This window comes from Polyodon spathula, chromosome 9, assembly GCF_017654505.1.
Source record: "Polyodon spathula isolate WHYD16114869_AA chromosome 9, ASM1765450v1, whole genome shotgun sequence".
NCBI lineage: Eukaryota > Metazoa > Chordata > Actinopteri > Acipenseriformes > Polyodontidae > Polyodon > Polyodon spathula.
In genome coordinates, this window is record NC_054542.1 from 28,660,328 (window position 1) to 28,675,400 (window position 15,073).

The window sequence follows — 15,073 nt, forward strand, 5'->3', positions numbered from 1 at the left end:
TAGAAGTGCCCCACGAGGGTCCTCCATTTTACAGGCCCATAAGTGTGTGAGTATGTGTGAACGTGGAGGAGTTTTACATTTGATGATTAAATATTTAACATGGTAAGTGAAGAAATAAAATGCATTATTTCTACATAGTGTCCAGTTTTAAATAACTACACTGTATTCATTGCTACTCAACATGAAACTACATGCTAGGTATGAATTTTTGTCCTTGGTTTGGGTTGTTGTTTTTTAAAAAAAAAAAACTTAATGCATAATAATTTGTGAAACAGGGACCAGATTAAACCAATTGTTTCTCCCATTATTAATGGTCTTCCAGGCAGGCATCCCACATATTTTCAGCAATAAACATTTCAACGCCTCTACATGATCCGGCAGTTGTTTGATGAAACGCCGACCTGCAGGTATGCTGCTTCTAGGAAACGAGAGTACGGCTGCACCTGTAGTCCGTTAAATGGGTTTGATTCGAAACAAACAATGATGGCAACAGTTGTGGTCTCACTACTCTGAAACTGAGATAAACCTGGTCAGTACTGGGACAGGAAACTCCCAAATACAGTAATACCAGAGAGACAAGACACTCCTACATGAACACAGTCAGATATTGCTTCAACTTTTACAAAATTTTTCAGTATGTTACACGGTTCATTTTTTTGGTTAGTTGGTTATTATTAGAGGTGGTTGGTTATAAAGATTTAAATGGGGATTAGAGAAGCTTATTCCTTCAAATACCTTTATTGGAAGTCAATCCACTTTTAGAATAGAAAGTGATACAGTGCAGAGGAATAGTGGTATGCATCTCTTCACAGTAATGCTGATCAGCTCCCCATGACTACAAGTTTGTCAGAGATAGACTGGCAGCGGCCTGACAGAAACTGGCAATGCTCCGTTAGTAACGTGATACAGGTTTGGTGCCATTGCTCTGACCTCTCAGGCTGGGGCTAGAATGACAGCAACATCTTTGCTCGTCAGTCTTAAGGTATGAGTTCTAAAGTTACAGACTGAGTACTCAGCTCTTTCAGCCAACTCAGAAAACTCCAGCGCTGCTCTAAGACCCCTTCCTACATCCAGCAACACAGCTCTACTGTATCACCCCAGCTCATCTCTTATTACTTAGCAAAACTCCATTTCATTTTTAAATGCATAGCTCAAGCCAAGGCTGTAAAGGTTTAACTGTTTAAATGTTAAACCGGAAGTTGGCCATCTTGGTGAAAAGGCATAGCTGTAAGACTGCTGAACAGCGCTACTGTGATCAGCTATGTTGGGTGCGCAGATTAGATAGAGTGTGGCACTGTACTGATCATGAGGAGGAGTTTAGCATTACAAAGGAGAGACAGCTACGTGAATATGGACCCTTACGCTGACACATTACCAAACTGGAGCACTGCTGTTGTGTTGTCTTGTGTGTTGGCAGACGGAGACAGCACTACCACCTAGGACACCTGCACTGCATAAACATTACGATTAAATACCAATAAAAAAAAACGATGAAAATATGTTTTTGTTTTTACTTAGTTGACTCAATTGCAAAACTGAATTGTCATGTTACTCGTTTACAACTACAGTGGCGGGCAAAATTTGGAAAGGAGGCGACATGACATCGGCCATATTCACTTGGACTTTCAAGTTCAGAGTGAAGGATCCCTCAGACCTAAAATCCCGCGAATCTTGAATCACACATCAATTCAGTACTGTATTGGACTGCTCACATCACATGAATGTACAAAGTAGAATGTACAGATCAGTACAAAACAGTAGATTTCTAATAAATAGTGGAAATCCTTTAAGCATGCATGTTAAAGAAAATATTTAAGGAAGGTTGGCATTTCTTGCGCGTTTCACTTAAAACTGGACACTAGGGGTTCCGAGCATGTTAATTCCTGTCACCCGGAAACAGATGCCAATTCCTGGACTGTCCGGGTCAAATCCGCACAGGTGGCAACCGTATGTGCAAAGGATCTAGTCACTACCTATACACCGTTGATTTCATAAAGACATTCTGTCCGGAGATACACCTCTTGTTAAATTTAGCAAATAAGGCAGAATTAGCAAAGAAACAATTGGGAAGATTCATTATCCATTTACATTAAAAGGGGCGCTACTCAAATTACAATCAGATGATACACAGCAGTGAATCTGTGTAGAGCAACAAGTCAGTCAACACGCCTTTTTTTATCAAAGTGTTTAATATTTTAGTCTGGTTATTGTAATGCCACTAAAACGCTAAACTTAATGTAGAGTACTGTACATAGGATTACTCTCACATGACATTGCTGGACTGGTACTAAACTGTTTACTGTTTTTTATTGTAATGCCACCAATAAGCTAAACAGGCCTTTCTTAAAACACCTTTATTTGCAGACTGAACTACAGTGTCAGCGGAAGACTGTAAATTCGCTATTCCCAGAATACAAAATCAGTAGCCCAATTATAGGTAACAAGTTCAGGTGCGTCTTAAACTCATAACAAAGTCAGGAATAGATCAAACTGCTATGCAATGGGAGTCTTGTTTCCCTCCCTGTAGTATGAAGTGTACAGTACAGAACACAGGGTCCTTTGAAGCAGAATAAACGATCCCCGATCTTTGGTGGAACCATCGGACAGGCGTAAAATGTCATATGCACAAGTACAAATTAATTCAGGAGTGCAGCTATTTCTCATTGTCGCCAGACACCATTGCGTTCTACAATAACAATTTCACTTTGTCAGAACAGATGCTTTGCAATTTGAGTTCTTGTTGTGCTGAAGGAATTCTTTGCACTCTGTGGCCCCTGTTACCAGCAGGAAGCACAGTATTCTAAGGGAATAAGCTCACAGGTAGTAAGACTGATCTGAAAGTTCCATGATTGAAATAATACCAATGGACCAGGAATATTAGCAAGTGCAGTATTCACAGTGAGGAATGCAATTTACACTTGTCCCCGCTGTCTCTGTTTCTTAAATAATCTAACACTATCTCTGTATAGGCCCACATGGCCGAGATAGATCTTTGATTGGACCAAAAATGTCCTTAATGCTCTCACTAATGTCCAGCAGTGAGGACAGCTATAAGGTGTGTGCATTGTGCAAGGCAAACTGGAAGTGGCAATCTTTCACCAGTCTATCCTGTGGTGTAGCCTGTGAAGTCAGCACTTTTGAGATTGTATCTTGATCTGTCAAAGTCTGTGATCTCTTGCTCGCATCATGACTGACACTCATTTGCAACATGGAGATGCAGCTTTTATATAGTAGCATCAACTAACCGTGTACAAAATTATTCCTGCCATCCATTCAGTACAGCAAAGAAGAAACTAGATGGAGGTTTTGGTGAACAAAAACAAAAGCATCCACACCTATGATTTATGTGGAATGGCAGAAGCAATAGAATAACATAAAACATAAAACAAACAGCAATAACACAGTCTGTCACAAAACAGAATCAACATGTACAAACCTGGTGTATAGAGGCCACATTTAATTTGCAATACCCAGTCTGCCAACCCCTAAGCATTAACCTCTCTGATAGACTCTCCTTAGCAACTTATTTTTTCTCTAATCCTCTAATCCTCCCACCAAAGTAACATATTATATTGGCCCCCTCTCAAGATAGTTACTAGGCAACTGTGTTCACAAAAATATAACCTTTCTGAATATTCCCAGGGTTTCAACTAGTTTGACACTTAAAGGAGTTGTAAACCTCAAGAAATTACAACAAATTCCTATGCAGTGCAAAGAACATGCACTCTGGTGGTTTCTGTAACTCCCTTGTTAAACACATAACCAAATGCAAAGTCCTGAGACTTCTCACAAGCCTATAAAAAGTTCAGTAAATTAATGCTAGTCAATTCATACCGGTTAATGCCACATTACCTTTGAAATGGAAGTCTTTCGAACAAGCACAGAGGGCATGGAATATTGAACTTTTACAGTTAGATTTCATACACGATGCATTCCAAATTGAACCTACTTTAAAAGACCCAACAAATATTCAGTTTCTGTTTTTTCTTTTTTTGTGTGTGTTACTGAAGACTTTCAGTAATTTAAATTCTGATGGTATAGTACGTTGTAAAGTGAAGGGGAAAAAAACTCACCGTTTAGTTCTCGTTTATTACATTCTACATAAAAAAAAAAAAAAATATATATATATATATATATATATATATATATATATATATATATATATATATATATATATATATATATACACACACACACACACAGTCTATGTAAAAATCACTACACAACATTTTTGGCAAGTTGGGCAGTGTTTAAGCGAGGCATTTCAGAATGACATCCTGGCCTTTTTTTTCTGTCCCATGAGATTCTGGCTCGCTCTAAAGCAGCACAACACATTTGTGTCCCAAATGGCTTTCCATACAGATCACCAAGGGTGCGCGCGCATAATTTGGTTTGTTTACTTTTTGCTGTGTAAAACTTAAAATATAGGCTCAAGAGCTGCTGTGTTGATCCTATACATACACATCTCACATCTTACAGAGTTCTTGAAACTATTTTTTGAAACTGTCACGCAAATTCTGGTGAGATGGTAAATAAGTGCAAGGTATTTTTGTCATTTGTAGTGAAAACGAACATCTGATTTCTGTATACGAATACATGTCAAAAAATATTTGGGTATTTGTCCCAGCACGAATCATAATTCTTTTTTTTTTTTTTTTTTTTTTAGGATGTAACTCTGAAATATGGAAATACTATGAAACTATGGAAAATTCAATGACAAACGACAATGGTTTCTCGATGCTGTGAAGGTACAGAAGATTGAGCTAATAGGCTGCATCTAAACCTGGGATTCTACTGTGCAATCCAGTAGGGCTTTATAATGAATGGATGACAGGAATAATTTTGTTCAAGTGCCCTTTTTACACAGTAAGAAAAAAAATGAAGCACTTTAGGACTTTTTTTTTCATTATAATGCCTAACAACGGTGATAAGACATTTCATATCGTAGGGGGAACAAAGACATAGGTCAGTGCAGCTACATCTGTTTGAGAGATTAAAGGTTGAATAATACAGTATGAAGGAATGACTCCCTAATGGACATGTCAGGAAGTAATATCTGTAGAGAGGTTAGATCCCGGTAGCTGTAAAGCATTACTGGGTTACCCAACCCATGAATTATGCTTTAATCCTAGACTTTGCAGCATGAGGATATTTCTTCTCCCCTGCTTCACAGTGTTTAAAGAGGATCTTTCTTTCAGATTTAAATCTTTTACTTTTAAGGCTTTGCCTGTTTGTGGAAACCTTCTGTTACATTTACGGCTTTCTAGAATGGAATTTTTTTGTTGGTGGTTCATTTAAAAGGGTTAATAGACCCACTGTATGAGTATAATCATTTGCCAGCGTTCACTGGTGCAATCTGTTGGGTTACTATAGGAAAGTACCCTCCCTGTTATGAAATGTTGTTACTTTCTAAATTAAGGGATAAAACAACAGACTTTGTGAATATTAAGGTCAATGACGGTTTGTATTCAAAACAAAATAAAAAAAATACCAGCATTTAGCTCAGGGATAATTTCAAATAACTAACCCAAAAGCAAAATATAATACCAGTGATATAATTATTATTATTTTTTTTTTACAAAGAAAGAATCAATACAGTACATATCTTAATTAATAAATTAAGACTCTCAATAACAAATGAATGGTCGTTCGTATAAAGCCAAGCATTGTTTAACATTTACCTTTTAATTCTTTATTTAATTTTTTTTTTATATCTGTAAAAGTTAAACATGCTTTAATTTTTACGATTACCCCCCCCCCCCCCCCCCCCCCCCCACACACACTTTGCAGGAAATTCAGCTTCCCTCTATCCTTCTACCTGTTGCTATGCAGCCAAGACTGCACACACTTAGCAACCACCATGGCCATCAGAAACCAATGTGCTCAACTGCCATCACATGTTTTCAATAAATCAAAGTTTATCATACATTATCCCCCTACAGAAAATTTGGCTGTCATTTTCTGTCATATTTGCAAGCCCATAGTACACAATCCAGCAGTAGAACATGGGCAGCCCTACATAAGGTACTGATACCTGAATGCAAAATACAGCATGCGGCAACCCAAACCAGCAATATACATGGCAACACTGAGACTTATAGTGCTGGAGGACAACACAGAGCTGATGGATCCACTGCAGAACCGCAGGTGCCCTAGCGGCCACAGGGGTCGCTGGTGCGTGGTGAACCGTGGATTCCCCTGCAGACCTAAGCCCTGGAAATCTCTGCCCTGGCCGCATTTGGTCAGGTGTTGGTCAGAAATACAGTAGATACTTAAAATGTGTCACAAGATGTTGCGAGCCTGAGAAATAAACATTGAAAAGGAGGACGCCGAATGATAACACTTACTGACTGAATAAAAACTAGCGTCTTGGCTAAAAAAAAAAGACAAGAATGACCCTTTAATACTGTATACTAACTACAGAGCATACTCCATGGCAGGAATAATTCTCTGTGGCAAGCAGTTTGATATTTCTGTATGCTCTGCTCTCTTCCTACAGAAATGCAGCTCACCAACTGCTCAGGGATGCACAAAACTAACTCCCTCCACTCCCTGCTCCCTATTCAAGGCTATTCTCTATTGATCAGCTTTCTAAAATCAATGTGAATAAATAGGATAACTAAGTATACCGTACAAGCTGGCTTCGGAGTATTAGGCATATTCTTTGTATACTGTAAACACAAAGTGTCTGTATGGGTTCAAACTACAGAATACATTTCTTCCATACATAACTTAAACATGTTAGACCATAATAATTTTTTTTTTCTTCTGTAAACTTGCCCTACCTATCATTTTAACCACTTCCACAATCCTGTAAAGACATACAGACAGCTTCTTCCAGTAGCACTTCTGAATACAAAACTATAGATACACAAATAAAATCTCCTGCCTAACTACACAACTTCAGAAACCTGAAATAAAGGAAAGCCTTTTATGAACATCTAGTAAAAAGAAAAAGCTGCTTGGACATCTGGCTGGGTGAAGCGAGGTCCTAGCTGGAATTGTTTCCATGCTTTTCAGGAAAAGAGTAGCCCACTTACAGTAGACTGAACCTAGTGAGTTTGTTGCTTAATAAAACATGTTTACAAAGGGCAACATTATCAACTACAAAAGCATTTTTTTTTTTTTTAACCCTTAATAACCTCTTACGTGTGTGGATTATTATGAGCATTATTTGTTAAGTAATCTACTCATGGCCCATTTTGTCAAACCCTTAAATTCGACATTAATGTAACATGCACAGTCACATGTTCTAAAGCGCGATGCTACTCTTGTTGACACATTATACAGATATTACAGTAGCACACAAGTCGCTAAATCATTATCACCATCTACCAATTTCCAGACAGACAGTGGCTCTGACTCTATTCGAGAGGATAGTTCCTCACTCAGCCTGAAGAGAGATATTGATCAGCATATAAATCTCTTAACATGCTTTACTAACAACATCTCATGTTTTCTAAATCACAACTCCCTGAAGACTCCCCGGCTCTACTGCACACAATGGTGGACACTTCCCCGCAGCCCTTTTCTGGCAGTTCAATGCATCTCAGGAAACAGATTTTTAGCAAGGATCTACTGGACGTGCTTAAAAACAGTTGCGGTCCTGGATTGATTCTGCACTGTGCTAAAATGCGCTTCATAAACTTGCGTGTGTCTGTGTGCTGGATTACAGAGTTACTGTGAGCAACCTAATACTCTATCTAAAACAAGTAAAAAAAAGATAAAAGTATTTGAGCGCTTAAGCACAAAAACACACAACCTAATTACTGTACAAGCAGGGATCTCTGGTCCCAGACAGTCCCAAATCCTCAGCTTTTATGGGTGTCTAAACAAGCGAAAGACCTGGAAAACCTGTTAATTTTCACTTAAGCCAATAATTGGTGCAACTAAGTAACAGAGCTCAGCTGACATGAAACCCAGAAGACCCTACAGCTCTCGAGGACCAGGGCTGGAGACGACGTGGTGTACATACACAGTATAATAAACGCAGCAATGCTTCAGCAAGATGTTTACCCGTTATGAGCACAAGCCTGTTTAAACCATTCCCACGGAAAGATGTTCAGTAGCTGGTACTGTACCTGCACACAGGATTCAGGCGCTTCCTGCTGGCATTCAGGTTTTCTTTATGCTGCTTTATGTAGGCATCTTTTCAGAATGTCTGAAATGGGCTGCCTTGCGATATTGAATCATTTATTCTCTTTTTGTGTTCATTTTGATAAACATTCAGCTTTTTCGATAAAGCACCAATTTTCTTTGTGAGTATATACGCAATGTCTTGCTTTTTGTTTTTATTCTTACTGACAATCTACAAATGATCAACACTTCGGCACAAATAACAATTACACATTGTATTGACACTTGTTGCTTGTTTGTTTGTTTCTACACCATATTGGAGGCGCTGAAGTTATGCAAAAAATAATTAATTAATAAATAATAACAACAACAATAATTAAAAATAACTGCAGGGCAATGAAACTTGCCCTGTAGAAACACCAGATGATGAGCAACAAGAGGGGGTCTGGGGTTATGTAACCAACACCTTTAAGATTTACTGCACTGGCTACAGGTACCACTGGTCTCAAGGTAGGCTCAGTCATTTTCACTGTGACAGACAAGACCTCTTGACAGATTACATCATTTAATTTGGTTAGGAATCTTTAAATAATGGCTGGTTTGTTCATACACTGCTGCTGTGCACTGCTGGTTTCATATAAAGGTCTATATATTAGGCATACTTACTTGTATGAGGGCTGTTTTTAATTGAGCCATGTTACCAAATGGACGTGTATGTTTTCACAAAATTAAGTCATTACAAGGAAAACTCATTCCAATAATAACACATTTGCGGACCATTTAATACTGTTTTGCAATGATTGTTATACTGTAACACAGCAGTTTATTGTACAACCAACCCGTTTACATAGGTATCAGTGTAAATGCTTTAAAAAAACAGAAGAACGTCGCGATTTTTTTTTTTTTTTTTTTTTTTTTTTACAAAAGGGGCGGTGTTTTTCTACCGCAGAGAAAATATTAGTGAGGCAAACCGAATTCTAAACTTTCATTTGCGTAAACATGCGAACTTAAAAGATAAATTATGATGTTCTTTAGACAAAGCTACTGTCCTAATGGAAGTGGCTCCGTGCTGTAGTTATGACGGCTACTGCTCAGGAAAAGCTGACGTTTCCCTACTAGGCTTATTATTGTGAATATTAACGTCAGTGACGGTTTGTATTAAAAACAAAATAAAATACCAGCATTTAGCTCAGGGATAATTTCAAATAACTCTAACCCAAAAGCAAAATACAATACCAGTGATATGACCGTGTACGTGTCCAGACAATTCTTTAAAAATATATATTTAAAAAAAAAAAAAACACGACATATAAAACTCCTTCACATACAATTGCAGTATTGGTATCCATATTTATTTAAAGACATTTTAAATTCAAACAGACCACAGATTTACAGGAATAAAACAGATCAACTGTTCCAGATGGATATCTCCATCATGGCAATATTAACATGCACTTTTTTTTTTGCAGTAGCAGGGCAACACAGAAATCGATTTATTTTAGAAACAACGAACAAATCATGACAAAATAGAACGTCTCTTCACACCACACGTTAGGCACACACACATAGCCAGGTCTACTTACCCAAAATACGAAGGAGTAGACGACTAGGAGGGTTTTGAGGCAGGTTATCACTGGTTTGGTCTCCATTCTCCTTGATGCCATACCATACCAAACCCAAACGCTGGATTATTAGAGGACAGGATTTTGTGTCGCGTTACGTTGCTGTGGTTCTCCACGGGGCTCTGCTCAGCTGCAGTCTATCACCGCGCAACAGCTCTCGTCCCCTTGACCAATCAACACACGACTAACGTCAATGCACCCTCACAGTGCCGAAAGTTACACCTGTGTGAAGACTGTAAGAAATACGTGATTGATGGTAGTATAATAATAAAACGGTAGCTATAAAATATTGCTGTTAATATTGCTTCCGAGGCAGCTCCAGTGTAATAGTTGTATTAGTTAATTACTCTGTTGCATTTATCAGTCTGTGTGAAAATTTCAAAATAAAGTTGACTTTAGGACTGGCTGTAAATTCCTGAAATGTTAGAGTACTGTACTAGTATTCTGCAGTAGTGTAAAAACACCTTGTAAAACATATGTGTCTCATTTAGTATAGAAACAGGGGATTAGCTAGGAATAGATTTTTACTGAGGCAAAAATCTATTTAAAAAAAAACTAAATATCCTGTTTGTTATGAAGGTGATAGTTATCCTCTTATAAAGCCTGGAGACTAGTAGTAATGCAAACTGCAAAGCAATACAAGTCGCTAACTCTTTTTACCAGTGGCCAACCATGAATGACGTTTGAAAATTTATGACCCATATTTTTTAAAACAAATCTCCCAGCAAAAACACACCAACCTAAAACGATCCTCTTCACACCGTTATAAATACGTTGCCTAATATTAAAAAGGACAAGACAAAATATGATTAAGTAGTTACACCTTCGTTGAGAGGCATGGGTTTGGTTCAGTACGACTGAAGTGAATTCTGAGACTGGCGACACTGATGCAACTGGTAAGACTAGTGCTGACACTGCTGGACTAGCAGGACTGTGGCTGACAGCAGGTTGCACGCAGTTAGACTGTTGAATCCATGGGTGGTGGGGTTGCTGTGTGCATATTAGTAATGCCTCACACGTGTTAGTGTTTTAATAGTTGTAAACCTGTTAAATAATAAAGATTGTTAACTTGACGCTGTGTGTGACATACTGAACCTCCTGTCCGAGTTACATTGAGATCTGACTGGCAGTGGAGTAACCGCTGACCAGACACATAAGAAATTATCTTTCAAATGCAAGGCTTTTTTTTTTTGGTTTTGTTTGTTTGATATCCAAATCAGTACACTTTGACTGTCGCCAAACAGTAAATCTGTGGATAGAATTATCTCCAATTCTTCTAGCCTATAGCATCAAATACAAAATGCATGAAAAGTACTAAAACAAAACAGATATGAATCGTTGTATCGGGGGAGGGGGGAGACTGCCAGTACGCAGGAAAAACACTGATTTATCAAAACGTATCGCAGCTAAACATCACATTGCACAGGACTGTCAGCAGAAAAGCAATGTTAATATAAGAAGAAATACAATCACTAAACATTCTTACCTAGAGTTGGCGTCTTCTAAAAGAAATGTGTTATATATTGGTTTCATTTTTGAGTATGTACAGTACCGAACTGTCCATTAAATAATATACTGGACTCGCTGTTTCAGCGGCCGGTTGCACTAAGGATAACAAGAAAATTGCATCAGATCCAAATTCACTGCAGTCGGACTATACAAAGATGTTGTACTAAGCGGATCTGGATCTGTAATCTTTGATCCAATTTCTGGAGCTACACGCGCCTTAACTAGGGAAACTGACCAATGAGAAGCGAACATGTCTGTGTGGCGCGAAGTTTCAATACCACGATTTGCAAATGTATATACAGCCTGAGATCATGTTAAGAAGGAATGGTAAATACAAGTAATAATAATATGAAATAACTGAATACCAGACTGTTTAAAATAGTGACGCACTACTAGAAACTAACGCAGTGGAAATTAATAAACTGAATTCGGCGATTACTGTCAGAACGTAATGCAGGTTCAAATAGAATCAGGTGAGATCAAGGCACATCGTTTGTTAACTCAATCAAGATATGAGGGTAAAAAGAAACAACTTCTTTTGGTAATTAGTGTTAGATTAAGAAAGCGAATCGGCTCAAAATATGTTTATAGGAAGCCTTAATTACCGTTTAATTACACTAGAAGCCCTAATTACAGTTTACTATAGTTTTATTATGTTACATCATTGTTCCTCAGAACTTGTTAGCGGCCATGTTGTTAAAGGAGTGCTAAGCAGTTTTTTAAAAATGATTAGCATTAGAAATATTTAATTGAAGGTTCTTTCTTGTAGGATATGTGCACTAACAAATCTGTTTCGGCCTTCACTGGAAAGTAATCTCAGTAAAACACCCCATTCATAAAACAAAACAAAACAAAACAAAAAAACAGTAAAATAGTCTTGTTTTTGTTACTTCCACAGGAGGAAAAAACTTGTGTTAACTTACTTACAGCATAACATGAAGGACAATACACAATAAGTGGATGTCCATCACATGAATGCTTCCAGAATTCACAGTGGGTTCCATTTTCTTCAAAACAATGAACCCAACTGTCCTTTAAATGGAATTAAGCTCTGGCTTTAAAGGGGTTGTTGTTAAACAGGAGCTGCTTACTTGACTTTTAAATACTTTTTTTGTTTGTATCTACTCTTTCCTTTGCTATTAATTCTGACACAAATTTTGTGAAATGTTTGAAAAAGTAATTGCATTGTTTTTTTTTTATCATTTCATCTTTAAATTGTTTTTATCCTTTAAAATGTGTTTTGTATCTTCAGAGCATACATAGGCCAGGTTCTTAAGTGCATCTTCATGGACCCTTTATTTTGAAATCACATGGTTGCAATCTTACTATGCGTAGAAGGATAATTCAAGGTCAGGGGTGATTATGGAATTGGAATCTGGCCTGATTTTACATTCAGTATAACGGAAGTAGCTTTAAATTTAAAAAAAAAATGTTTTAACCTTTTGTTTGTGTGATGATTGCAGGGGTGCTTATTAGAATGACTAATACTGTGTGTTTGTTTGTGTTTTGAGTTACCCATGATTAACCTCTGCTTAACATTGAGCATCACTGTAGTGCAGTATATTTGTTTTTTGTTTATTGTTACAGTGGATTTATGCTTTAAAGTACATTACAGTATCTATTTAAACTGTGTCACCATCTGTATGGAAAGGCCACTTGCCTGTACCAATCATGCACTTTTGGATCACTTTTTGATGGCCCCATGGGCGATTGTTATAAGTAATATTGAAGATATTGATACAACTGATCAAATAAAATAAAAGTATTATAATATTGATGTTAATACAAGTTCTTAACCTTTGGTAAGCATGCACCAAGAAGCATGCTGGAAGCCAATGGTATTTTCATTATAGACTTCTTTCCCATCTCTCCCCTGAGGAATTTCTAACATAAAGTCCAACAGGTCATATATCAGGGCATCATCCAACTGTTAAAATGAGGAAGAATGTAGTGTAGACACCTTAATTGCTTATGTGGCAGACCTCTCCACATGCAGAGTTTCATATCAGCTACCTTTGTTGAAATGTGCAGTGTCTCCCAAGCCTGGGACACTGAGAACAGATCTACCTTAATAAATGTCCTATCTGTAAGCAATTCTGAAAAAGCTTTGTTGTTTGTTTTTTTGTTATCTTTAGCCACACCTGTTTCCAATGATAATATTTACTGTTTGTGTTGGTTTTAGGCATATTGTTCTTTGCATTAGTTAACCTCCACAGTTGTGCTTGAAAATCTCTGTTCATGGTCCTCAATTAACAATACATAAAATAAAAAAGATGAGTCCAGCAACAGAAGTAAAACCTGAACAAGATTAGCTGATGAAAAAGGAAAGTATTTTAAGAAGTTAAGCAAAATGCACTTCAGTAGCTTCTTCTTCACATACATTGTCTTGTTGGTTGGTTGATAATCCAGGTAAGCACTGTAAACCCTGCTTGTTAGTCGGAACTGTCTTCAGGCAAGGTCATAGTTGAATTTGTCATTGCAAATTGGTTTATAATCAGATTGGAAATAGTCACAAGTGAATCAAATCTGTGATTGTTGCAGAAAAGAAGACCAAACATGGAAACAGAATCACTCAGGTGGAGTGATCCAAAACATCCAAAGTGCGGGAAAACCATGGGATTGGTTCGTCTGAATGATCAGCAAAGACAAGTAGGTTGGCGGTTCTGAACTATAATTTATAATTATATAATTTTAAACACCACAGTAACCATGACCTTATCTACACACTGTAAGGAGTTATAAGATCATTTTACATTTAACCTTAAGGAGAGGTCAAAGGTCATGATCAAGGTAATTTTTGAACAGCGCATATATGGGTTCCTAAATGTGTTGTATAATAACCATAAACCTATGTGCACTGCAAGGAGTTATAAGCTAGTTTTACATTTTAACATAAGAAGAGGTCAAAGGTCACAGGCAAGGTCATTTTTGGATAGAGCACATATGGTTTCGTATATATGTTCCTTATAACCATTAACCTGTCTGCACACTGAAAGGAGATAGAAGCTAGTTTTACATTTGACCGAAAATTTTGAAATGTTTTTAAAGAAATGCGTCAGGTGGCCATATTGCTTTACACACAAACACCATTTTTAAAAAAGTCAGCTGTATTGACACAGGGATGATGCTTGTCATCTTTAATCAAATAAACCATGTTTAAGAACGAAACGTAGGTCTGGCCGCCATCTTGTTTTACAAAAGTACACCATTTTGCCATATTTTAATTCTATTGTCTCCTGGATGATGCCTACCAAGTTAAGAGTTATTTGGTTAAACAGTTTGCAAACAGAAGCAGTTTGATGTTTGGGCACATTTTGGCGAATTTGGTGGCAGCCATTTTGATAGTAAAATTTATCGCAGGAGCTTCTGCGTCATAAACTTAAAGGGAGTTTGGTTGCTGATGACATAGGCGAAGTTTCAGATCAATCGGTTCACCGGTTCCCAAAAAGATTTTTCAAAAAAATGCGTCAGGCCACCATCTTGGTTGACGCAGGAGCACAATCTTTTTTGCATCTGAACTGTAATCTTCATGGGATGGTACCTGCCAAGTGCGAATAGGAGCAGTTTAAAATTTTGGGAAGATGACAATAATTCAAGAAATAAAAAATAATGAAAAAATCTTTACAATGACAATAGACTTCCCAAGCCAGCATGGAAGCCTAAGAAAGAATAGCGTTACTGGACACTATGGTGTAGAAGAACATTCTGGGACAAATCCAAGCCAAATTATAATACAGGTCGAAAAACAATAACAAAATGAACTGCTTTAACTTTATGTGCTAGTCTTGACAACATATCCACATATATCCTGTCCAGCACCCATGTTATCAGTCAGAACTGTCTCCCTTTGTTTATTGCAAGTGCAC

General features: G+C 37.5%; 1 protein-coding gene across 1 annotated transcript in view; it reads right to left on the reverse strand.

Moving 5' to 3' along the window:
* LOC121320611 (tetraspanin-7-like) overlaps nucleotides 1–9,858 on the reverse strand; it is a 53,643-nt gene extending 43,785 nt beyond the window's left edge. Inside the window, exon 1 of the mRNA XM_041259089.1 lies at nucleotides 9,660–9,858. Coding sequence (XP_041115023.1) covers nucleotides 9,660–9,740 — 81 coding nt within the window. The 5' untranslated portion in view covers nucleotides 9,741–9,858. The remainder of the gene's footprint in view (nucleotides 1–9,659) is intronic.
* Between the last annotated feature and the right edge of the window lie 5,215 nt (nucleotides 9,859–15,073).